Source organism: Cokeromyces recurvatus (assembly GCF_025118155.1).
Source record: "Cokeromyces recurvatus strain NRRL 2243 chromosome Unknown BX663scaffold_3, whole genome shotgun sequence".
Lineage (NCBI taxonomy): Eukaryota > Fungi > Mucoromycota > Mucoromycetes > Mucorales > Mucoraceae > Cokeromyces > Cokeromyces recurvatus.
The window spans coordinates 727773-753658 of NW_026251389.1; the positions used below are offsets into that span (position 1 = coordinate 727773).

A 25886-nucleotide genomic window follows, 5' to 3' on the forward strand; every position below is an offset into this window, starting at 1 on the left:
TATTTATTAATCATTTTAGTCTCAAAATGAACTCTTTACGTATTCTTACTCGATCTACTACCAGACAATGTAAATATATTTATTTGTATAAATAGAAGCAATTAAACACGTATTCATTCTATTTTATTCATTTAGCTGTTCGTTCATTCCATGCTGCTCAACCCCGTATGTCAGGAAAGACAATTGAAGCGACTGCTGAAACATTCGGTTCACTTGTAGAAAAAGCTGATCATCCTGTCATTGTTGATTTTTATGCCGAGTAAGGAAGAAATGTATATGTATACATATATGAATTCAGCTTGTAGTAATTATTTTTTTTTTTTTTTTTTAGTTGGTGTGGTCCTTGTAAGATGTTGGCTCCTATATTAACAAAGACTGTGGCCGAAAATCCTAAAGTTACTCTAGTAAAAATCAATGTTGATGATCATCAAGCTATTGCTTCTAAATATCAAATCGCCTCTTTACCATCTGTCTTTGCCTTTAATAATGGCAAAGTAGTAGACTCTTTTATCGGCATGCGTTCCAAGCCAGCAGTTTCAGAGTTTGTGAAGAAACATGCTGAACTTGCTAAATAGCTATCATGTATTTTTTAAAAAAAAAGAAAATAATAATAGTATAAATAAGAATAAATTTTGTAAATAATGCAAGAATATTTGTATCATTATGGACTTTTGTGATTAAGAAAAAGTGAAATAATACAAAAGTTGATATAAATTGTAGACAGGCAATGACTCGACAAGAAATAAAATATAAAAAAAAAACGAATTCCGTAGTATAAGAAAGAGTAACTAATAAGTATATCATAATATATGTTTATAATAGTACCATTATTATCTTTAGTCATGATATACTTTCTAGTGATTAGATGTAATAATCGTTTTATTACACTTGTTGAAGGCCTCCATACAATATATCATTATCAACTCTTAGAGCATTATTTATTATTCTAATATTTTGCTTGGGTAGCTTTATTATAAATACCACACACATCCAAAAAAATAACACTAGAATTCTATTAAGCATATATAACCAAAAAGCAGTCAAAGAGGACTACTTAAACCATGGAGTAAAATTATCATGCTTTATCTTGATCTATATAATAGCTTTATCATCCTCTTATATTGCACAATGAAGCTATAAGCTTATAAAGTTGAATGGTGCACTAACTAAGTTTAGTTGTATAAAGATAAACGTCTTTTTTCTTTTCTTTAGCTATTCTAATAAAGCATAAAGTGAATCTGTGTATTTGAGATATATTTATACTAATAAGCTCATTATTTTTTAAATACTAGACTATATAGGATTAAAAAGAAGCCACAAATAAGCTTATAACACGATGATTCAATTAATGTATTTCCTTGTAATCAAATACAATCATTGACAATTAAATGTATAAATGTTAGGTATTTTATGGTCAAAACGTATCTTTTTTATTAATTATAGTTGTTGCTGTTTAAGTGAATGACTGTCTTCTACGTGACTGGTTCTATTAGATTTCACCACATCGTTTCTTTTTTTAAAACTCAATTTAAACTTCAGAAGCATAACTAATCATAAAATATGCTGCTATCATATTTTTTTTTTTTTTTTTCATTTGTGTTTGTTATTTCTGAAATGGACGCATCTGAACGACAGAAGTATACCCCCTCACACCTCCCGAGGGCGTACAAGCAACTGAAGAGACACTCCAGGCTGATCAGGCCCAGCCATTTCACGGCCGTGGAATAGCCGGTTGATGATCATAAAGAAAAAAAGAAAAAAAAAGGGAATTTTACAATTTTTTGATCCCCTTTTTATACCTTTTTTTTTTCCATTTTTTTAAGGAGTAAGCTCATTTTAGGGGTAGAAAATTTTATCCAATCAATTTGAATATACACCTTTTTTTATTTGTGAACATGTGCATCATATGTTTATGAAAAGCTTTTTAGCAACAACAAAAAAAAAAATTCTCAAGTACAAGAATAAAATAAATATTGAATGTGATTAAGGGATAATGTTAGTGCCTGCTTTAATGGTTTACTCATTCATAGTGGCACTTTGAATCGATGAGCCGCTTCAAAGGGACAATTCATTTACTAGTAACTCTCAATAAAGTACTTTTCTCTCTCTTTTTTTTTTAATAATGTATCTTTTCAGGAGAAAAATGAGTATAAATAATTTCGTATATTTGGTACAGATTCTTATGATATGTATATGTTTTAAATTCTATGATTTACTTTCCAAAATCTATCTTTATTAAATAAATTTTCTGTTCAAGTAGTAGTTTAACTTCTTTTATTATTAGTATTTAATATCAATTAAAAGTCAGGAACATGAACTAATGTAGGAGCAACGTTAACTTCATTGCAATCATCCTCAGGAACACCACTTTCATGCACAATAACTACAAAATCTGTTTCATGCTCAAGAGCAATCATAGGATGATGCCAAATACCTTCACGATAATTAATACCTTGCTTACTAGTAGCCATAAATGCCTTTAAAGTAGACATATCAGGTCTATCGTCAGACCCGTTAAGAGCAACAATAATAAGGTAGCCACGTATCCTGCCATCCGTCATAGGAATAAAAGCTTGACTAGAATAAGGATGTCTCTCCAATAACTTCACATTGAAAGGTAATTCAGTTGTAGTTGTAGGTCGACAACGGAAAATACAAAAATTCATTTTACCATGACCGTTAGGAAATTTATTAGTGACCAGACCTACATGATGATATTTTTCTGCAGTTCCTTGATTAACTCGTGTGATAAATTTTGCAGCAGCAGTATGAATGACATCACCATAAGGAGCATAGTTTTCAGATGTTAGAGGTTTAGCAAAAATATGTCGCTTGATAGCGATAGGTAATTTAGGAATTTTACCTCCTTTAATTACGCCATAAAGCCGTAAATGCTTTATTTCTCCATCTATGATGATATTGTTAATAATCTTATATGTATATGTGTATGTATTATATATTCAGTAAAGAACTACCAGGACTAATAGAAATTTTAGTATGCGTAAAAATCTTCTCAGTATGAATAGTGTTAAAATAAAAGACATTATTCGGTCCAATAATTGAAGGTTCAATTAATGTCATCCATTTTACATCTCCTCCAGGAACAATACTAGTAGTATTAGTAGCCTCTATTTTTATTTTTCTTGGATGATTTCCCTTAAAATGAGTTGTGTTGATTTCAGCTTGTAAGATATGTCCTATGATGCCCAGATGAAAGACAACAAAATTTGTATAACTCTCTACACAAGCATGAATTTTTTCTCCACTGTCATTATCTATATACTTGTCTGCTAGTTTTCTGGTTACATTGAAAAAAGAGGAAGATGAATCAGAGACAAGATAGCTATTATTAGCATAGACGACTCTTCCGCCATAACCAATAAAAAGCAAGTCAATAATTTCGCTATAAGATAGAATATATCAGTAATAATAATTTATAATAGGAAAATTATGTTGTATTCTTCTTGTCTTACTCTTTGTTTTTTGGAAGAACAGGTCTAACATCACCATAAATATAGAAACGAGAGATTTGTCCACGAGAATAATTATGCAAACGAAGATGAGTACAAATGGTAGTCGGTTTCTCTAAAGTAAAGATATTAAAATCATTAGGAGTAAGTTGGACTTTAGGAAGAACTTCAACCCATTGAATATCTTTTTCTAGTCCTGTATAATTTGGACAATAGCTACTTTCTACAGAAAAAGTAAATGCATAATCTTCCAAGAAATATCCAGTATCAATATTAAAACCATATATAATACTTGGAATCCCAAGCTTGATAATGCACCTATAATTATTAAAGTAAATATATATACATATATATATATATATATATCGTAATAGTCCTAGTAAGTTATATTTACCAGCCATGAGAGCCATCATATTGTTTTATTTCACACTTGTCCGTCCAAGAGCTAGAATCTTTTAATCCAATATATATATATCTATATATAATATACATATATATGTTATGGTATATTTACTATATGTACCAATAAGTCTGTCAGAAACATGAATAGATGGCTTAGGGTTAAGTATCATAGGAGCAGAAGTAAAAAACTGATCATTCATTTTAACAATAGTGGTTCCAAGATTAGAACTAGCCAAATCTATTGAGAAAGATAAAGTGTTATATTATACTAAATATTTATAATGAATAATACTTGCTAATGGAATCCTTTAAGTTTGATTTATGCAAGTCTTCCTGACTAAGCTTTGAAAATAAAGGTGCAATTGACATAATTATGTATACTTTATATATATATATTTAAGAGAGAGAGAGAGAATGATATCGTTAATCACTAATTCTTCAGATTTTCAAATGCTGCTTTAGATAAGTCACAATTCAACCAATCAATATGTATCTATACCCTTTGTTTAAATTATATCTTTTATATTTAAATAATAATATTCTATATTTTTTTATCTGATATTTTAATAATACAAGTAAGTTCGAATATGATACGTACCTGAGGGAAATATAAACAGTTAAATGTAGAGCTTTAAATAATAAAACAATATCACACAGCATAAAAAAAAACTCTATCCATGCTGAAAAATGATTTACTTAATTCGTCCTATATTTCCAAATTATTATACCTTTTGTTTTCTATAAATTTAAGTAGGCTTTTAGTCAAGTTTGAGAATTGTAGGAAGACTATTGTTACTATAAAAAGGGGGAGCTAATTTTGTTATAACTGTAGACTAAGACGTTCCTCTTGGCATGTTTAGCAAACAAAGAAATTTTGATGTGACACGAAAGATGAGTTTGAAATGCTAATCCTTCGCGTGTTTTTTTTTAAAAAAAAAAAAAAAAAAAAAAATCGTTCTTTTTAATTTATGTTTTGTATATACAAATAAATATACACATATCCATCTTAAATTTAATCTACATCAAATGAATACTTCGGAAAATAGTCGATTTCAGCAACAACAACGATATAATGAGCGAATAAGATCTAATCATAGTCGTTTATCTACATATTCTTTACAAACTGAAGAATCGTTCTCAACTGGTGCTATGCCTCGAAATCATTTGATCAAAACTTTAGCAAGGATCGTTGAAAGATTTGATATAATACCAGACAATGCAAAAAGTCAGGATGCTGAAAATCAAACAAGAGCATTACTAGATAAGTTTAATTATACCATTCTTAGGTAAATTTATTAAGGACAAGATTTATAAATTATGCTCTTTTTAATTTTTTTTTTTTTTTATAAAGTCAACCAGAACCGTCTATAGTTGAAAATGAAGATGATATAGTCAACATTATACACACTAAATGTATTATCCATAAGTAAAATTAACTCATTAAAAGAGAAATGTTGTTAAAAATTTTATATAAATACATACATATTAGTGCAGGAATCTTCCAATCCTCAGAATGCCTTCCGCTTTGGTCATTTATACAACAAATTAGTCTCCAGAGTATTACTTAATAACAACAATATGACTCAGACATTTCATTATTAAACTTTTTTTCTATTTTTTTTTAATAGCAACGATTACATAAAAGATGGCCTATACTTTATTTATTATTAATGCTAAGCAATATACCAACAAGAGACAATATGTCAATGAACCTATCAGTAAGTTAACTGGGGAAAAAAAAAATACAAAGATAAACAAACAAAAAAGGATGCTGAAATTATAACTGCTATATAATATAGCCAATGAATAGTCCTCGTACATCCATTAGAGGCTTGGAAAACCTTGACCAGGAAGCAAATGATATACAACCTCCCGCTTCTCGATCATACGAAATGCATTCAAATGAATCTCCTAGGAATATTCGTCGTCGACTTACTCGAGAACCTTCACCTCAATTAACTAGAAATTTAAATATTGATACTGTCCCACCCGCTGTGCAACTAGCAAGAGCAAAAGAAGCTCAAAGGAACGAACATCATACAATGGAAGGTATTTAAAGGAAAAAAAAAAAAACGTTGATATATTTAAAATCCAATTTTTACCTATTATTATTTTGTTAAATATGATAGCAACAATTTATGCGTCAGAATCAGATATTTTAAGAGACTTAATTTTCCTTTTTCAAGGAATAGATGGACAATATATACGGTATAATGCTGAATTAAACGATCATATTTTGATTCCTGGACTTGAAATATCCAAGTCAACAGAGGAGACAGTATTAAAATTAGCTGAGGTTGGATGGTTATATATTAAGATACGTGATTTTGTTAAACAAAATATGCATTCACCTACTATTGGGCTTGTGGGTCAATCATTATGTGCAGCATTACAACATGAGCTGACAGAGTATTACAAACTGATTGCTATTCTAGAAGCTCAGATTGAGAAACAGATAGCAAATAAACAATTACCTTTGACTGATCAAAGTTTAACCCTGAAAAGATTAGCAGTGTGGACAGAAGATTATAAGCAAAAGTTAAAATTAATGGGTATTTTAGTGGATGTGTGTGAAGGTTTGCGTCGATTTCCTTTTTTTTTTTTTTTGGCTTTCTTGATATGTTATATAAATATTGACTCATTTGATTATACATAGATAAGAAAGGTGGTGCTTTAATATCAGCTATTCACAATTATACAAAACATGGTGACCCATTTATTAAGACATACCTTATTGACATGTTGCAAATTATATCAAAACCATTTTATAAAATGCTAGAACGATGGGTGAATGAAGGCGAATTAGATGACCCTTATGGAGAATTTTTTGTTGCTTGTGATGCAACAGTATCAGAAGAAGAACTTTGGCAAGCTAAATATACATTACGTGAAAATATGTTACCTTCATTTTTATCCAAGGAATTGGCCCATAAAATATTTTCTATTGGAAAATCATTGAACTTCATTCGTTATAGTTGCCATGACGATATATTAACTGTCCTATCGAATGTGACTGACATGTGTAAGTAGTATACATAGAATGATAGAGACAAGACTCATAAATGAACTAACTAACTGTTTAATTGAATTAAAGCTTCTATACATCATACATTTCAATATGGCGAAACATATCAATTAGAAAAATCAATTGATTTAGCATATAAAAACACCAGTAAAGCATTATTAAACCTTCTCAAGACAAAATATAAATTGATGGATCATTTAAAAGCTCTTAAACAATACATGCTTCTTGGTCAGGGAGACTTTATAAGATATTTGATGGATATATTATGGTTAGTTAAAACAAGCAAAAAGAAAAGGGTATCTATTATTTACTTATTCTCTTTTTATTTAGGGATAACTTGAATAAACCAGCAAATACATTATTTCGACATAATTTAACTGGTATATTAGAAACAGCGATAAAGTCATCTGATGCTCAGTATGATGATCCTACAGTATTAAATAGATTAGATGTTCGATTATTAGAGGTGAAGAATCTAGTCTGAATAAAAATTAAAAAGACAATTATTTATTAATCATGTTCAATAGATTCAAAAAGATGATCTTGGCTGGGATGTATTTTCATTGGATTATCATGTTGACGCACCTATCAATACTATCTTTAGTTCGACTGCTATGCATCAATACCTTCAAATATTTAACTTTCTTTGGCGTTTAAGACGAGTTGAGTATACGTTATCTTCAGCTTGGCGTCAATGGGGGAAAGCAGGTAGACAATTTAAGGAGATAACTGAAATTAAAACAGACATACATTTTACACAACTTGCAATTCAACGCATGATTCATTTTGTATATCAATTGCAGCATTATGTGTTATTTGAGGTATCTTTTTATATTCTTCATACGAAAGATAAAATAACATGTGTGATTTCTTTTAGGTTTTAGAATGTTCTTGGGATAAGTTGGAGACATTTATTGGAAACAAGAGTATAGATCTGGATTCAATTATTGAAGCACATACCAATTATTTAAATGAGATTACAGAAAAAGGCTTTTTGAGTGGACTTAAACAAAAGGAACTAGCTGACCGATTAAATGGTATCTTTGACAGTGTGTTGGAATATAAAGTAGTCTTGGATTATCTTTACAACTATGCAACTTCAGAGTCATCAAAAATGTTTAGAAGTAATATAGCAAAAGATGCAGACATGATTAGTAAAATTAGACGTAAACATCAAGAAATGGAAGATGGCTTTACAGTACAAGTATTACAATTTATAGATTGTTTGAATTCATTTCATGACGAAGATTTAAGATCTTTATCAACTCGATTGGATTATAATGGATTTTATTCTGGATTTAATGAAACAGCAGCCTTTTTATCATAGGATTAAATGATTTTTTCTTTTCTTTTTTTTTTTTTCTTTTTTTTTTTCTTTCTTTTTTTTTTTTTTTCCTTTGCAAATTATTAATAAAGTACAACAAGATATTACTATGTCTAAAGACATAGTTATCATTATATAATTTGCAATAATTATTATTTAACAGATGGCGGTAAAGTCTCAGGAATACATTTAGGTACACCAGTCTGGAAATATTCATCTAGAAACATTTCCAGCTGCTTAATACTAGAAAGATTATCTTGATTATCAGTTATAGGGTACATGGAACAGATAGTTTCACGAATTAGACGGAAAAGTTTAGGAGTTTGATGAGGATAAGCTTCTAGTAATCGAATCGCACTAACTTCTAAACAACCAAGAACTAGGATAGGTGTCACTTCACGAGGTGGCATATTACAAATTCGAGCTAACCAAATCCAAGCATATTTAATTGGAAAAGGATTCTCTGGTTGACCTGGATCAGGTACAGTTTGACATAATGCGCTATAAAACATGATATAACATTTTTGATTTTCTGAATGCTCTAAGAATGTCTCTAGTATCTTTTTTTCTTTGTTGGAATAATTGTAACGTAATCTTGATCTTATTTCATCGGCTGAAAGAGTCTAATAATAAAATACAAAAAAAAAAAAAAAAAAAAAAAAAAAAAAAAAAAAAAATTAATATGCAAATGATGCTGTCTTTTTTTTTTTTTTCTTTCTTTCTTTACTTACGGGATCATCATCATGATATTTAGGGATAAGATATTGACAGCGTTTTAATAAACGACCCATAAGATAATCTAAAAATTCTGGAATAGCACTGCACATTAAACAAGCAAATCGAGCCAAGAAATAAGCTGCAAATGCTGTTGCATGTATTTCTTGTTTAACTTGGGCCAAAAATACTTTTGAAAGATGATTAAGTAAGAATTCAAATGCTTCATTTGATTGCTGTTTAATATTCAAAATATGATTTTTCAAAAATTCATACTAAAATAAAATGAAAATAAATATGTATTTTTATATAATATGTATAAAAAAAATTACCTTTTCGTAAACAATTTTATGATCTGATTGAAGCTGTGTTATAGTTCGATTTATGATCATTTTTGCATTAAAGCATTGCTTACGGAAAGTATCTTCTTTCATCATCGGCTTAATTTTTGTCTTGTAATACTCAATTTTTGCATAATATTTCTTATATTCCTCCATTCCCTCGATTGAAGTTGCAGCAGATTGTTGCTGTTTACAGTAAAAAAAATGTTTAATATATGTGTGTTTGCTTATTTTGAATAATAAAGGTATTTTTACCTGCTTTAATATCTCTTCCTTCTTCTTCTTTTCCTCTTTTTCTTTCTTTTCTTTTTCTTCCTTTTCTTTTTTCTCTTTTTCAGCCTTTGCTTTTGCTTCTGCTGCTGCTGTTTCTAATCTCTTTTTATCTGCTTTGATAGCATCGTCAATTAATTTTCTCTGCCTCATTAATTCCTCTTCAAAAGCTTTATCCTCATCTATATCACTGTCATCTCTATGAAATACTATATTAAAAATCATAGCAACATTTATTTTATTTTATTTTTTGTTGTTGCTGTAATACCTTGAAATGTTAATTTCAGACAATAAGCTTTTTAACTTTTGTATTTCTACTTCTCTTTCTTTGTATTGCTTTTGTAGTAATGCTTCCTTCTCTTTTTTTAAATCCTGTTGATGTTTCTGTAATTTTGCTTCAAATTGCTTATCATAAGATTTCTATTATAATAATTTCATAATGAAAAAAGGTTTTTTTTTTCTTTTTTTTGAGAAAAGAGAGATAAAAAAAAGGGCTTTATATTTACAGAACGTACTGGATTTTGAAAATATAAAGATTTTTTGTATTCGTCTAAAGGGTTATAAATGCAACCTAATTGTATTAAACTATGCACTTGTCTATCAGATATTTCACAAGTCTTGGGACTAGTACAAAATGCTTCGAGGTAAATACAGATGTCAAAATTTAGATAATCAAAAATCATACGTGTAATCATAACATTCAAAAGAATCCTCAAAATCTGATTCTGATTCTAAATCAGGAACTGTATATATAATGTTATTTGTGATGCGATGCGGCTTTATCATATTGAAGATCTTTTTTTAAAGAAAAAAAGAAAGAAAGAAAGAAAAAAAAAAAGAAAAAAGAATAGTTAACAATAAAGAGAAATGAATAATAAAAAAATTTATTATTCACTTTAAAATTTTGTCTTTATTGGAGTAAAAATTAATGGTTTAATTTTTTCGGCTTTGTCAGGGTTTATCTTAAGATTCTTTGCGTAAAAAAAAAAAAAAAAAAAAAAAAAAAAAAAAAAAAAAAAAAACCTTTTTGGTTTTTCTTTTTCATCCACTAGTAGCATTTTAAAAAAGAATAAGTAGTGACGTATGATATATTCAGTTTAAATCATACTTCTTTAGTATTGTCAACAAGAAGCGTTGTATTATTTCATTGTGAATATGTTGATAATGGCCGTGTTACCTAATTAATAATAAATCTTTTTTATTCATTAGTCAACAAATTTATGTATGTATTTTATAGTATATCTATTACTATTTGAACTGATATTAATGCAATGAATTAATTTTTATTCCTATTACTAATCATAATAAAAAAAAAAAAGGCAATAGATTTTGCTTTGCTAAGTTTTGTTATATCTTTGCGTGGATATAATCAAAGACAGAGCAAAGATACAGAATCAATATTAGAATTAGTCATAAAAATAAACTATTTATCTAATATTCAAATGATCAAAAATAAGCATGTAATATATAGGGGTAAAGTTGATTCCAAGTAAGCTAAAGAAAAGGGTTACTATTAGAATTAAAGAAGATATTCAAATTATGTCTAAAGCTTTTTCAAACAAAAAAATGAATTTGAATCAAGTGTGAAAATCAAACAACACTTAAAAAAATGATAGTAATTTACAACAAGTGAAAGAGGGCTACCCAAACAATAACCTGTTCATAGAGTTGTTTAGTAACAAAAGCTTCAATAAAGGCAAATTTGAAAGTGAATGGAACAAAATATTTCATTAAACTAAGGAACGAAAATAAAGATATACAGAATATCAAAGAAAAAGAAGTAGCAGTTACTCAAATAGAAAACTACTTTCATCTAGTATAGCCATAGAACAGATTGAACATATTTCTTATAAGGGACTGATTAAAGTATGTATTTTTGTCTATGACTACAATTAGTCTCAAAGACATTTCATCTGATATTTCTTAAATGATCGTGAATAATCTTGAATGAAAGAAAGAAAGAAAAAAAAAAATATTAACATCGTTAGTAACCGTAGCTGGGATTTTGATTTTTGCGCGCTATTAGAAACGGGTAACTGAAAGATATTCCTTCTGCTGTATACAACCTAATTAAACATATGTATGTCTATTAACTTCTATTCATATTATACCGTATATCCCTCATAAAAAGGACTGAGACTTAGTATTATATCAAATACTCATCCCACACACTCTTTTTTTTTTTTCGATAGCAAATGAACATTAACATGCTACAAATTATTCTATATTCATTATCAAAGTGTCACTTATAGTTATGCAAGTCGTTAGAATACAGCAATATTGGATGCCCTTATTGCATTATTTCTATTTTTTTTTTTTTTTGTTCTCTGAACGACACGAGAAATTTAGATATATACGACTTTAAAGGTAATGTAATTGTAATTAGTGATATTACTACACAGAACATACATAGAGCCTTTAGCTTCTTTTTAATTTGTTATATATAACCTTTATCTTTAATTTGGGCACAACAGATTATATGGTAGATGTATATATAATCTAGTTCCAAAATAGATTACATTATTAGTAATTTGAAGAAATATTCATATTTGTATTCAATTAGCCTTACAAGTCTTTACCAAATCCTATAAGCAATCTTTCTAAACAAGATACACCAGGGATCACATCAAAAATTTACAGTGTAAAATCATAGCAATCGATAAACAACTCAAATCTACTTTTATTGAAGAGAATAAAGTGAATACAATGAAAACAATAGACAATTCTCTATAGTTCAACAAAAAAAAAGTATGCTAATGCAAAATTTGTACTAATAGGAAATAAAACGAGGATGAAGAAGGTTATTCATAAATATATATGTATATTTTTTAAGAAAGGTAAGTAATATTAATAGAAATATAATCTTTACAAGCAGAAGCTAATGTAATGAAGGATTATATGAATTCACTATAACCGAATTCTTTTGCATTAATCAATAAGATGTCTTTATTATTCGTTCCTGAATCGTTGTGATTACTAAAAATATAAAAAAAAAATATGGATTGTTTTTAATGGGATAAGTAATATATTAGTAACAATTATAAAAATAATATATCACTATACTAAGTTATAGTCATGAAATATTATTAAATTATTATGATATATTCATAATCACTAATGTGTATATAATATGTATACTTTTCCCCAAAAATAAATGTGTAATTGAATAGTATCAGTTATATTACCATTACATAATAAAATGCATAACTAATATTATGTCAAAATATGGCCCAACAATGACTAATACCAATACTATATGTTGAGTGAATTTTATTCTGTAAAGCACAATATACTAATTATATTTAAAATGTTTGTTTATTATATAATAAATGATAGTTTAACCAGTAATAATTGTCATATTTATATTTTGTTTGCCAATTGGAAGAACCTGTATAGTAAAAATTTTGTTGAGCATTGCTATTATTACTTCACGTACATTAACATCGTTAATTCAACTCTTTTTATTACTTAATCAATGGAAATAAAGCATAATAATATGAAGAACAATGCTCAATATCGAAGAAAAAAGCTCATCATTCGAATAAAAAAATAATACTCATACTAAAAAAAAAAAGATGACATAATTAAAAATCACAGTCACAGATCACGTGACTTTATTGTAAAAGAACTCTTAACTAATATATAAAATTCAGGATCTGTTATGTTCTCGTTGCTGTTACTGTACAAAAGGTCGTAACAATATTGATATTACCAGATTGCGTTAACCGACTGTAAAAATTAAGAGGCAATGTAATATAATATTATGAGCGTTGAGAATGCACTAGTTCCTTATTGTTATAGATAATTTATACACCAATAAGAATGTATCACTTATAAATAATAAAAAGTTATGAATAAGCGAAAGAGAGTTGTTTATTTCATTTGACAAAGACGTATATTACATAATCAGGATATTACATAACATTATAGTGTGACGGGTTAATATTACATAATATAAAAAAAATATTGTGGCGAACTGACAAGACACCAGAAATAACCTATCAGATCAACAACAGCTTCTATGGCGCAATTGGCTAGCGCGTCTGACTGTTAATCAGGAGGTTGGTGGTTCGAGCCCACCTAGGAGCGCTTTCTTTTTTTTGATTTTTTTATATTTTTCATGATATAACATTTTTTGTAGTTTTGCTTCACAATATGTATATTATTTGCATATAAACCAACAGTCTATATTGTTAATTATAATTGTAGATATGATCTTTTTTTCATTATTATTATCCAGGCTTACAATGTCGTTCTTTCACAAAAATAAGCATAGTATATGTTTGAAGTAAAACAATATATGATCCTAATGAATAATAATAATGTATGTTGGAAAAGAAAAAGAAATACTAGTTTATTTTGTATTTGTTTAATATGGTATTTATACATATTATTTTATTTACTAAAACAATGTATAAGTATATTCCTTTATTCTTTGCCAGTGGTATCTCTTCAAAGTAGAAGACACACATATTATTACATAATTCGATGTAAAAAAAAAAAAAAAAGAAAAAAAAAAAAAAAAAGAAAAAAAAAAAGATAAGATATTTATGCTAATAAAATTTACATACACAATTTCATAAATATTGAAGTATTTGCTTGTTACAGTCGAAGAAACTGGGTTGGGCCAATGAGAAAACATTTGATCGTTTCAAAATTGGATTGGGATACCAATGCAAAAATGGGACACTGATACAAAAGTGGGACATAAACATGAAAGTGGGATATATTGAGACACGCTTAGTTTTTGGGCGAATGTATAAACAAGAAGCTATAATCTTGTTCCATTTAACAAGAAAGGTCACTAATAGACTATTAGACTACTATGATGATCATCCAGATTAGGATATGATTCACCTAACTTGAATGGTCCCGGAACGAACAATCCTCATGGAGAATATCCCAGATTCGAGTTACTTAGGACAATAAGGAGCATTTCTGGGGGTTTGATGGAGTGAGTGAACTATCGTTTTTGAAATAATAAAGCCAAGTAAAGTGATTAGGATACGTAGAATAAGAACTTTACTGGTGTTATTAGTACCGATGGTATTGTTTTGGAATTTATTTGCGAACGACCTTCCCATGCTGCTGAAGCCACTTTGACACCTGTTGATATTGCCGCTAAGATTGATTTAAATACTGCTACTGTATGGGGGTTGGATCCTGGATTGCGTGATGTTTTTGTTGCTTGCAACGGTGTTAGTACTGGTGCTGGCCAAAGTAGACAAAGACATAGAATACGTAAGACTTCCCCAAGCGAATATTATCAACTTTCTGGATTCAAATCTGCTGCCATAAAAAGAGCCAAACATGATCGAGCCAATGTTGACGCACACCGTCTGATTTCTAATACACCATCAACAAGGATGTGTAACTGGGACCAGTTCAATAAAGCTTTACGATATATATTTCAGAACTTTGAGGCAATTAAAGGCTATTACACAATCGGATTGAAAAAGCTCAAATATCACGGCTATAGAAACAAGCAAAAAGCATTGACCGAAATGTGTAAACGGTTGTTTACAGGTAGCAGAAAATATCAAGAAGGCAATCCTAATATACAACAAGCAAATCAGCAAAAGTGGAAAACGTTAGCCCCTAGAGACAATGCCGGTGAAGCTGAAAGGCCTACTGTAGTGGCATTTGGTTCTGCTCGGTTCGGTGGACTTTGTGGGAATGTGCCTTCTCCAACAAAGGTATTCAGAAAAGCCTTACTAAATTATGTCAAATCAACCGAACGCAACCAGCCAAATTCAAGAAAGTACATCGTTATGATTGATGAGTATTTCACAAGTCAAATATGTCCCAGATGTTATAAAAGAAATACTTCCAACCAACGCGATAACTCCAATATGATGATCCATCCAGTTCTCAACTGTCAAACTTGTAATACTCGATGGAACAGAGATCACATGGCGAGTCCCAACATACGCTCTATCTTTTTGTATATGGCTGCCAACAACAACAATCAACCTGAAGAGTTTCGGTGGGGTAAGCTATCTTGATATTAATATAGATTTCATTACTTAATATACTAACAACAATATTATTATTTGTGGAAAAATAGTCTTAACAATTGAATAACATCATGTCTTGTATAACAGCAAGACACCCCATATTTACAGGTAAGTTGACCTATTCATTCACCCAAAAATTAAAAGTATCTTAATATGTCCCATTTCCGTATCGCTGTCCCATTTTTGCATTGGTGTGCCAATCCAATTTTGAAACGATCAAATGTTTTCTCATTGGCCCAACCTAGTTTCTTTGCTTGTTAATAAAGCAATAATAAAATAAATATCAATAGTATTTATATAAACAGCTCTTTTCTCTTCAAAATCAACATAGTAATGTAATAAAAATAGTAAAATGCATGTAATAGTGTAAATTCCACTTGAATTATTACATTATTGTGTTATTTTTGAAAATACAAATAATGTCCTTTTTTTTTTTGATTGCCTATTAACAAAGTTTAATATATAGATTATTAATATAAAATAAGAACAGGCAGTGTGAGTCATGCAGTATAGAAATAAAGTGTAATTTTGTTTTATAATAACAAATGAGGTTAGTTTATTTCCTTTTTTTTTATACAAGTTTCTTCGCAGTAAAGAAGTTCTTAAAGTAATGCATTTGCCATACACAAACGATACCAAGAACAATAAGTTGAGCAATTGTCCACCAGACTACACGAGAGTTAGTAAGTTCAGATTGATCACGGAAATCCTTTTCACGTTCCTGTTAAACAAAATTACTTTAGTAGCCTGTTTTTTTTCCCTCTATTTTTCCCCTATTTCACTTACTCGTTGAGCATTTTGCTCAATTTGAATATCTTCAACACGTTCGTTTAATTCATGTACTCTTCTAACTAAGGCTATATAATTTATTAGCTATGCTTTTATTTCCTTAATCCTAAAAAATAAAATAAAATAAACAATAGATGACTTACTAGAAACACCTTCGGCACTGTGATCATGATGATCAGTTGGATCATCAAAATCCATATCGAGAGTAAGTCTCTAACAATTAAAAAAAAAAAAAAAATAAGACAAATAGTATTTAAATCTTACATGCTAAATAATTACGGTTTTTGTACTGTCGAACCAAGAATTAGAAACAACTGCCAAACAGATGGCATGATCCCCAGATTCCATTGAAGTGAAAGTAAAACGACCAGAGGACTTACTTTTAGTTTCAACAATCTTATGACCTTGTGGAAGTTCCTAATATTTTATATTCAAACGTTATATTCAATTTAAACTTTTTTTTTTTTTTTTTTTTTTTTTTTTTTTTTTTTCTTACTTCAACTGTAATTTCAATCTTCACATCAGGATTTTCAATCCACTGATTTTGAGCACTAGAAAACTGTTCTGACTTGTACACACCTATATAAATGCGTTAACTAATCTATTCTACACATTTGTCTTTCTTTCTCATTTACCGATAACCATGGTTTCCTTTGGTAAATCTTCAATAAAGCATTTTTTCTCGGATCCCTCCAAATAAAAGTATAATGCTTGTGTGCTAGTTAAATAGGTAACAAGTAATAAAAGTGCCGAGAAGCGTAATTGAACCATCTAGTTATATATGCCAAAATATACACGCGTGAAATAAAGAATAAAAAATAAAATGAAATAAAATAAAATAAAATAAAAATTAACAAAATCAGGGTCGGCCAATCAAAAGCGTAAATTCAACTACTTTTGTACTCAACGTTGAACTGCTTGATTTGTTAAAAAAAAAAAGAAAAAGAATATGATAGTTTATTATGCTTTAGTTGTCTATTTTATGCTGACCCATTAATCTATTTGTGACAGTTTAGAGTAAGACTAATTCCTAACAATGCTAAATAATAATAAAAAATGTTAGTGTAAGAGTGTATATTATTATTTTTTTGTTATATAGCTCACAAGAGATTATTTAGAACTTAATAATCTATATAAATATATGTGCTTTAAGCAATAATGGTACTACTTTTATTGCATAGTATTTGACTAACAAAGTTGGAATTAGCTCACTATTTAGATAATCACACAACAACAAAAAAAAAGTGCTTCTTAAGCGTAGCACTGGTAACAAAGTTTTTTTTTCTTCCTTGAAACCAAGATATGATAATGACTTAGATATTCATTTCATGTAGCTATTGAATAATAACGGAAAAAAAAAAAAAAAAAAAAAAAAAAAAAAAAAAAAAAAAAAAAAAAAAAACTCATTACATTATAAAGATCTTTGAGACTTTTATAACAAGACTTCACCATTTACTCATTATAAACTTTTAACAATAAGTCACAGAAAGCATTTACATGTAAAATTTATCTACTAAGCTTAATATAATGCCTTGTTCTTTCTTTCTTTTTCTTTTTTTTTACTAGTATTAACTTTAGATTATCAATTTTCACAAAAAGATATAATTAACTGTACAGCAAACAGATGACCAAATGGCATAAATGGTAAGGTATAAATAGATGAATATATAAGATAACTCACATTAAATTTGCATTTGGAGTATATTCGTGACGGCCTAGAAAAAATATATAATTGGCACGTAAAATCATTTTTTTTATTTTTTATTTTTTATTTTTTTTTTTTCCCTATCGTTGAAACCAGATTAATGAGTTCATTTGAGGGTATATCTACATGCATGCATGTATAAATATATATTATCGTTGTATATCGTTTTAATCAATTCTACTTTCAGAAAATTACATTTCGGGATCAGATCAAGAAGACGAATCAATCGATGTTCCTAATGTAATCCCTGGATTGAGAAAAAAAATAAACGCTGCAACAAAAGATAATGTAGACGAACTCATGAGAGAAATAATGGCGGGAATGAATCCAGGTATAATAGGAAGAAAAAAAAAAAGATCTCTGATTAATTGATTGATTCTAAATGCATAAGTTTAAGATAGAATTAAACACTCATCGACTTCAAAACTATTTTAAAAATCTCAAAAAAATATTTCCATTAATCGAACAATATGGACTACTAGAACCACAATTCAACGCTTTATTTGAAGCCATTTTGAGTAAAAACTTGCGTATGTTAGCATAAGCTCATTAAAACAACAATATTGCTAATACTAATTTTATAGCGAGTGCATCAGCAAAAATACTTATTCCTTATTTATTGCCAAGAAGTAAGATATCAGACGAATATATTATTCGTATCATTGGAAAATTATCACAGAAAGGAGTGGATATGAGTATGGTTGTAAGTTACCTTTTGTTTAATGTAGTAACAAAAAAAATATTAAAATGTATTATTATGATTAGGCTGAGTTGCTAAAATGGATTATTGCTGTATATGACATTATTGAAAGAAAAGATAGAATTCGTAAATTATACCCCGTTTTATTTCACTATTTACCTTATGTCTCAGTAAGGTAGATGATACACTATATTTATGATGAATTATATACGTGATTTGAAACTAAGTATATACATATATTTGTATTTTTTTTTAATGATAGATCCCATATTTGTCATTTACTTTATTACTTGACTAGAAAAGAACAAGTTACGCCATATAGAGTTAGAAGATTGTAATCATATATTTGTAAATGGGCTATAATTCAATTTTAATTCTTCTCTATAGGAATGAATTGATTGAATCAGAAAGAAATAATGCAGAGATGATAGGTTTATTATTATATTATCAAACATTTGATATTAGTATTATAGTGCCATATAATGTTCGACTCGTCAATGTATTTGTATTCAAAGTAAGAACATATGAATCAATTTATATAGATAGAAAGAAAATATGCATGTAGATTTTAATTTCATCTTGTAGAATCCCTGCCTTAATATCACCACTAATCTTGCAAATATTCGTGGATTATGGGCTAATGATGAAATGGAATTAACATTAGATGTGCATAAGTCAGACTTTCAATTACCAGCAAGGAAAAAACCTAGAGGTTCACGGTCAAAAAAATTAACAGAAGTAAGTTAGTGACAACAATTTATGAATCAGTGTTGATGTATCTTTTTTTTTCTTTTTTTTTTTATAGGAACCTTCACGTACATTAGATATAATCGATATTACTCGTATTGCAAATAATGCAGAAAATTTTGAAATAGCAGAGCAATTTTATGCAGTATTGGAAAATAGGAGACTACAACATATCTTTTTATGTGATCCAAATGGTAAACACACGTAGAAAAAGAAAAAGAAAAAAAAAGGGGTACTGATAATCAAAATAGATAATGTTATTGACCGCCTTAGTTATTGGATCACACAAAAAATTATGGATTTGATAAGATGGGGTAATAGTAAAGATAGTGAAAGACAAGAATTACATGAATTACTAAAGATGCTAGTTAAATTTACACGATTTGCAAAGGTATAACACTTCAGAGGACATGACTTGTTTAATACTCTCCATTCATTCTTTATACTATGTCTAGACTCAACTGGCTGCTATAGAATATATTTTATTTCAATATTTAAAAACATGGAATGGATTCGAATTTCAGGATGAAATCTTTGAATTAATAACATATATTAAACCTGGTGAATTTAGAGGTATATAACAAAAGTAGAATAAATTTTACACACTCCTAATATATATATATATATATAATTACAGAATTATATCAGCAAGTGTTAAAGCCTTTATATAAACTATATGCTGTATCTGATGTCAGATGGAAAACAAAATTAATACTTTGTTATACAGAATGGCTAAAGAATTGGGCATTATTGGATTGGAGTCGACATGTACAATTAAGTAAAGAAGGGGAAACAGATGTTGATTACATGTAAAGATCTGATTTAATGTAGAATAGATTCAATTAAACTAACATACCATTATGATAGAACAAATGTATTTAGTGGTTTAACATTTAACATTAATTACTTTGAAACAATACAAAAATTAGTAGAGCATGTTGATCGAATATGCGTTATGGGTTTATTAGCGGAAAATGATAATCCATTGATGCAACATGGCTGTTTAACATTTTTTGAACTTGTATCTACTATTTCGTTACAAGACGATATTCCAGATATTATTATTCCTGCTGCTGCTCTTGTTCATCGTAGTTTCTTTTCTACCTCTGCGATGGCAGTGAGTCGAATGTGTGGGATTATTCATCGATATAAGTTAGCTTTTGAAGAAAACGATAAAAAAACTGAGGACTGGATGTCAAAGCATAATCCTGCCTATCTTGATCATTTTAACAAGTACATGATGGACATCTGTAACGCTTTATGGAGAAATCTGGCTTTATCTAATTCATACCAAGATTCGCTAGCCTTTTCATTAAAAGAGTAAAAGGAGATTGATATTTATGCAACTGCAAGCTGACTCTTTTTTTTTTTATTATAGATTGAGCATTGAAAAATTGAAAGCAATTTGCAAAGAAAGAGACATTGATGCTAATCTAGTATTATCTATTACTCATTCTTCACCGTTAGTCGGATTTTCTAAACGATTCATGACAGTAAGTGAGTTTTATACTGTAATTATTTAAATTTATTCATATTCCAAAATTTCAATAGATGTTAGAAGATGAAGCAAAAATAATACATCAAAGGCCTATTACAGCAAAATATCTAAAGCAGCTTCAAAAGGTAAAAGGAAAAAGTAGAATAACAATTAATTTTAATTAAATCTCTTTGTAGCAAGGAGGTATTTCTGTTGACTTTTTTAATTATCGTGTTCAATATTTGGATTATTTAAACCAAAATGGATTTATTGGTATATATGATTTACTCTATGCCTGTATGACTTCCTTGATCAAACTTAAAGGAAACGAATCCATCACTTTGAGTGAAGCTTCTGCTATCAGTGTCTCAACTACAGATACGGCCTCTTTTTCTAATATATAAAAAATGAAAATGAAAATGAAAATGAAAATGAAAATAAAAATAAAAGTAAAAGTAAAAATAAAAATAAAAATAAAAATAAAAATAAAAATAAAAATAAAAATAAAAATAAAAATAAAAATAAAAATAAAAATAGAGTTATCTTTTTTTTTTTTAATATGTCAAATAGTACAAACAAGAAATGTAACCATTTTTATTGGTTACTTTATTTTGAAAAAAAGGAATCCATACTCGTGTAATAAAATAAATAAATTTTATTAATGAAATTTTATTTTCCTCTTCTTCTTTCCCTTTTTTCTTTTTTCCTCTTCTTCTTCTTGTTGTTTTTTCTTTTTCCTTATTCACTTACTTAATTAGAAGAATATATTATACAATCTTTTCTTTTTTATTATTGTTATTATTAAAAAGAATTAGAAAAAGGAATTAAATAATAGATATTTTCCCTTAAAACAACAACAAAAAAAAAAGGTAAATATAAAAGGAAAAGGTAATTTTATTTAATAATTTTTACTTAAATAACCCCGAATTTTTATTTTTTTATCTTTTTGTCTTTTTCTTTCGTCTTTTATATACATATTAAAAGATACATAAAACAATGAGAGAAATTATTCACGTTCAAGTTGGTAAGTTTATTCTTTTTTCTTTTATTTATTTTGAGGGGGACGAAAGATATTTACATATATAAAGGGGAGGGGTAAAGAAGAAGAAGAAGAAGGAAAAAAGTAGTAAAAGAAAAAAAAAAAGGGGAAATATATATAAAAAGAAGGGATGTAATAGAAAAAAGAAAAAAAAATAGTGTATAAAAGATAAGAATTTACACAGATTTATCCCCCCCCACACACACAAAAATAAATAAATAACATAGTCTTATACACTATTTTTTAGGTCAATGTGGTAACCAAATTGGTCAAAAGTTTTGGGAAACAATCTCACAAGAACACGGTCTTGACACAAATGGAGTCTATGCTGGAGATAATAATCTTCAATTAGAACGTATCAATGTCTTTTATAATGAAGGTTCTTCTGGTCAATATGTACCTCGATCTGTTCTTGTTGATCTCGAACCTGCTACGATGGATTCAGTACGTGCTAGTCCTTATGGTAAACTTTTCCGTCCTGATAACTTTATCTTTGGTCAAAACGGTGCAGGTAACTCTTGGGCTAGAGGTTATTATACAGAAGGTGCTGAGTTAGTTGAACAAGTTTTGGATGTTGTTCGTAAAGAAGCTGAACACACGGATTGTCTTCAAGGTTTCCAATTAGCTCATTCTTTGGGTGGTGGTACCGGTTCTGGTCTTGGTTCTCTTTTATTGTCTAAAATTCGTGAAGAATACCCTGATCGTATGCTTTGTACCTATTCTGTTGTTCCTTCTCCTAAGGTCTCTGATACGGTTGTTGAACCTTATAATGCTGTCTTATCCGTTCATCAACTTGTTGAAAACTGTGATGCTACTTTCTGTATTGATAATGAAGCCCTCTATGATATTTGTTTCCGTACTTTAAAGTTGACTAACCCTGATTATGGTCAATTAAATGAACTCGTCTCCACTGTCATGTCAGGTGTCTCTACCAGTTTACGTTTCCCTGGTCAATTGAACAGTGATTTACGTAAACTCTTTGTCAACATGGTCCCCTTCCCTCGTCTTCATTTCTTCATGGTCGGCTTTGCTCCTTTAACTGCCTTTGGTTCTCAACAATATCGTAACTTGAGTGTTCCCGAATTGACAGCTCAAATGTTTGACGCTCGTAACATGATGGCTGCCTCTGATCCTCGTCATGGTCGTTATTTAACCGTAGCTACCATCTTCCGTGGTCGTCTTTCGACAAAGGAAGTTGAAAACCAAATGTTGGCTGTTCAACAAAAGAATTCTTCTTATTTTGTTGAATGGATTCCTAATGGTGTTAAAACCTCTCTTTGTGATATTCCTCCTGTTGGCTTGAAGATGTCAGGTACCTTTATTGGTAACAGTACAGCTATTCAAGAATTATTTAAACGCGTCAATGATCAATTTACAGCCATGTTTAGAAGAAAGGCTTTCTTGCATTGGTATACAGGTGAAGGTATGGATGAAATGGAGTTTACAGAAGCTGAATCTAACATGAACGATTTGGTCTCTGAGTATCAACAATACCAAGAAGCTACAGCTGATGATGAACTTATGGAAGATGAAGACTATCTTGAAGAAGATCAAGTTCTTGAAGAAGAAGAAGAAGATTAAGATTCCTTTATTTTATTTTATTTTTTTTTTTATTCCCCTCCCCTCCTCGTCTCTCCCTCTCCCCCTCCCCCCTTTTTTTTTTCTCTCAATTATACACAAATAATCTTAATATCCCCACCCATCATCATAATTCAAGAAAGAAAGAAAAAAAAAATAAATAAAAATTATGCTTATTTTGATTGGTTAAAACAAAACTATAATACGTATAATTAGATATCATATTATTTTATAAACGTTTGTTCTTTTAATATGGATACCTTTAATTCTCAACATTCTTCTTCCTTATTGAATTATAATGAAGATTCAATAGAATCCAATCCTTTTGCAAATGCTTCTTCTCAATCACCTGAGATTGAAACATCATCAACAATAGAGACCCATTTACCCAATGATTTACAAGAAGACGATTCAGTAAAAGAAGAAACAAATCAAAATGAATTAACAAATGAGTTGGGAGAATTGAGTTTAAATACTCAACCCAATGTGATTACTAAAGACAATAGAGAAGAAGATACCCAAGTAAATATAAAGCCTTCTTCCTTTATATATGTTTATTATTCGGGAGGAAAACTAAAAAAAAAAAAAAAAAAAAAAAAAAAAAAAAAAAAAAAAAAAAAAAAATGTTATTATAGTCAGCATCTTTACAAGTACCCAAAAGTGGATCTCGACCTTATTTTAAGGTGACAATTGAAGATCCACAAAAAGTAGGTGATGCTATTAAAGCTTATATTATCTATAAAGTGAGAACAAAGGCAAGTCATAATGATAATAATAAAAAAAAAAAAAATGCATAAAGATATTTATTTATTTATTCTTCTTTTTATAGACCAATTCTCCTGCTTTTCGTTCTTCTGAATTTGTAGTGGCAAGACGCTTCAGTGACTTTTTATGGTTATATAATCAACTTACGTTAGGTAATCCTGGTGTGATTGTACCACCTGTTCCAGAAAAACATGCTTTCTTAGGTATACTATTTGTAATGAATTCAACTAGGGAAAAAAAAGAATTAATATAGTATTACATATAAGGACGATTTCAAAACGATTTTGTAGAATCAAGAAGAATAGCCTTGGAGCGCTGCCTACAAAAAATAGTAGCTCATCCAATGCTATATGGTGATCCTGATTTAAAAGTCTTTCTAGAAAGCGAGTCATTTAATGTGGAGGTAAGTAAAGTCGAAAATGATGGACCTCTGTGTATATATCACGAAATTTCACAATTTTTGATCATGGCTTCTTTAGAAACGACAACGGAGAGCAGAACCTGAGAATTCTAAAATGAGTTTTATGCGATCCTTTGGTGAAACGATAACACATGCAGCTACAAATCCATTTTCTAAATTTGTTGAAGTAGATGAATGGTTTGAATCAAAAAAGAACCAATTAGATGCATTAGAAGTACAATTAAAGGGCTTATTAAAGAGTGTAGAAGGCGTGATTAAGCAGAGAAAGGGTAAAAAAAAAAAGAATATGTTTAAAATAGATAAGAGGGACTCAAGATAGGATTAAAATAGAGTTGGGCGCGGCTACTTTGGATTTTGGAGAAAGTATGTTCCCACTTGCTTCAGCTGAATTAAATCGAAATTTATCCACTCATTTAATGGTCTTGGGTGAAATACAAAAGAAAATGAAAGATCTACATGAACAACAAGCCCAATATGATATTATCACTTTAGAGAATACAATTGATGAATATATTCGAATCATTGGTTCTATTAGAGTAAAGAAATTAGAGACATTTTTTTTTTTATAAATAGGAAGCATACTGTGTGTGTGTGTGTGTGTGTGTTTATATTTTCATAACTCTCTGTTTACAATAGATTGCCTTCAATGCAAGAATAAAAGCATTTCAAACTTATCAACAAGCAGACTCTGAATATCAAAAGAAATTAAGCTTATTTGAAAAACTCAAACAACAGAAAGCAGATAAACAACACGAATTAAATGAAATGAAAGCAAGAGTGGAGGAATTAAGAGACGAGTTTGATGATATTTCAAAATTAATCAAGAATGAACTTGATAGATTTGATAAAGAAAAAGTAGAAGATTTTCGTGATAGTGTAGAGCAATTCCTTAAAAGTATGATTGAACATCAAAAACAAATTATTGCTTTATGGGAGACTTATTTTGAGCAAACAGAAGGATTAAGTGATAATGATGGAGAAGAAGTAACTGCATCAACAATTTAATAATAAATATTTGCTTGTAAAATAATAATAATAATAGAAAAAAAAAAAAAATAAAGAGTTAAATATAAGCGGCCAATCATAGATAGCTTCATATTTT

At 28.9% G+C, this 25886-nt stretch overlaps 9 protein-coding genes and 1 non-coding gene across 10 annotated transcripts; 7 read left to right on the forward strand and 3 right to left on the reverse strand.

The window, feature by feature from the left end:
- Positions 1-167: 167 nt before the first annotated feature.
- BX663DRAFT_427334 (thioredoxin-like protein) lies at positions 168-575 on the forward strand (the record flags this gene model as incomplete). Its single annotated transcript, XM_051522609.1, has 2 exons — positions 168-259; positions 332-575. The coding sequence occupies 2 exons, from the start codon at positions 168-170 to the stop codon at positions 573-575; spliced, it is 336 nt and encodes a 111-aa protein (XP_051386531.1).
- Positions 576-2257: 1682 nt separating this feature from the next.
- On the reverse strand, positions 2258-4273 carry BX663DRAFT_496841 (ureidoglycolate hydrolase-domain-containing protein). The gene is made up of 4 exons (XM_051525827.1): positions 3865-4273; positions 3474-3788; positions 2976-3403; positions 2258-2908 (listed from the first exon to the last, which is right to left on the reverse strand). Exons 1-4 carry the CDS (start codon positions 3960-3962, stop codon positions 2298-2300), a joined length of 1452 nt encoding a protein of 483 aa, XP_051386532.1. The 5' UTR covers positions 3963-4273; the 3' UTR covers positions 2258-2297.
- A 569-nt stretch (positions 4274-4842) lies between these two features.
- On the forward strand, positions 4843-8269 carry BX663DRAFT_496846 (Spc98 family-domain-containing protein). The gene is made up of 11 exons (XM_051525828.1): positions 4843-5158; positions 5224-5285; positions 5362-5429; positions 5501-5590; positions 5672-5921; positions 6002-6448; positions 6529-6894; positions 6967-7165; positions 7228-7363; positions 7425-7718; positions 7775-8269. Exons 1-11 carry the CDS (start codon positions 4899-4901, stop codon positions 8222-8224), a joined length of 2622 nt encoding a protein of 873 aa, XP_051386533.1. The 5' UTR covers positions 4843-4898; the 3' UTR covers positions 8225-8269.
- Positions 8270-8373: 104 nt separating this feature from the next.
- BX663DRAFT_428145 (GLE1-like protein-domain-containing protein) lies at positions 8374-9771 on the reverse strand (the record flags this gene model as incomplete). Its single annotated transcript, XM_051522662.1, has 4 exons — positions 8374-8844; positions 8953-9210; positions 9268-9462; positions 9532-9771. 4 exons carry the CDS (start codon positions 9769-9771, stop codon positions 8374-8376), a joined length of 1164 nt encoding a protein of 387 aa, XP_051386534.1.
- A 3790-nt stretch (positions 9772-13561) lies between these two features.
- Positions 13562-13635, forward strand: BX663DRAFT_t24. The gene has a single exon. It is a non-coding gene; the product is annotated as a tRNA-Asn (tRNA).
- Positions 13636-14862: 1227 nt separating this feature from the next.
- On the forward strand, positions 14863-15747 carry BX663DRAFT_496856 (uncharacterized protein). The gene is made up of 4 exons (XM_051525829.1): positions 14863-15159; positions 15184-15413; positions 15452-15538; positions 15685-15747. The coding sequence occupies exons 1-3, from the start codon at positions 14913-14915 to the stop codon at positions 15521-15523; spliced, it is 549 nt and encodes a 182-aa protein (XP_051386535.1). The 5' UTR covers positions 14863-14912; the 3' UTR covers positions 15524-15538; positions 15685-15747.
- A 237-nt stretch (positions 15748-15984) lies between these two features.
- BX663DRAFT_496860 (emp24/gp25L/p24 family/GOLD-domain-containing protein) lies at positions 15985-17216 on the reverse strand. The gene is made up of 5 exons (XM_051525830.1): positions 16988-17216; positions 16849-16931; positions 16632-16769; positions 16496-16565; positions 15985-16420 (listed from the first exon to the last, which is right to left on the reverse strand). The coding sequence occupies exons 1-5, from the start codon at positions 17121-17123 to the stop codon at positions 16326-16328; spliced, it is 522 nt and encodes a 173-aa protein (XP_051386536.1). The 5' UTR covers positions 17124-17216; the 3' UTR covers positions 15985-16325.
- Positions 17217-18117: 901 nt separating this feature from the next.
- On the forward strand, positions 18118-21420 carry BX663DRAFT_496866 (Mis6-domain-containing protein). Its single transcript, XM_051525831.1, has 14 exons — positions 18118-18388; positions 18459-18587; positions 18642-18760; positions 18823-18932; positions 19020-19091; positions 19145-19271; positions 19343-19495; positions 19563-19698; positions 19756-19895; positions 19960-20077; positions 20142-20313; positions 20372-20824; positions 20883-20997; positions 21056-21420. Exons 1-14 carry the CDS (start codon positions 18358-18360, stop codon positions 21164-21166), a joined length of 1986 nt encoding a protein of 661 aa, XP_051386537.1. The 5' UTR covers positions 18118-18357; the 3' UTR covers positions 21167-21420.
- Positions 21421-21672: 252 nt separating this feature from the next.
- Positions 21673-23795, forward strand: BX663DRAFT_197194 (tubulin beta-1 chain). Its single transcript, XM_051521729.1, has 2 exons — positions 21673-22005; positions 22268-23795. Exons 1-2 carry the CDS (start codon positions 21978-21980, stop codon positions 23599-23601), a joined length of 1362 nt encoding a protein of 453 aa, XP_051386538.1. The 5' UTR covers positions 21673-21977; the 3' UTR covers positions 23602-23795.
- Positions 23796-23850: 55 nt separating this feature from the next.
- On the forward strand, positions 23851-25854 carry BX663DRAFT_534701 (Vps5 C terminal like-domain-containing protein; the record flags this gene model as incomplete). Its single annotated transcript, XM_051530579.1, has 7 exons — positions 23851-24120; positions 24234-24353; positions 24428-24566; positions 24630-24766; positions 24843-25053; positions 25115-25320; positions 25421-25854. The coding sequence occupies 7 exons, from the start codon at positions 23851-23853 to the stop codon at positions 25787-25789; spliced, it is 1452 nt and encodes a 483-aa protein (XP_051386539.1). The 3' UTR covers positions 25790-25854.
- Between the last annotated feature and the right edge of the window lie 32 nt (positions 25855-25886).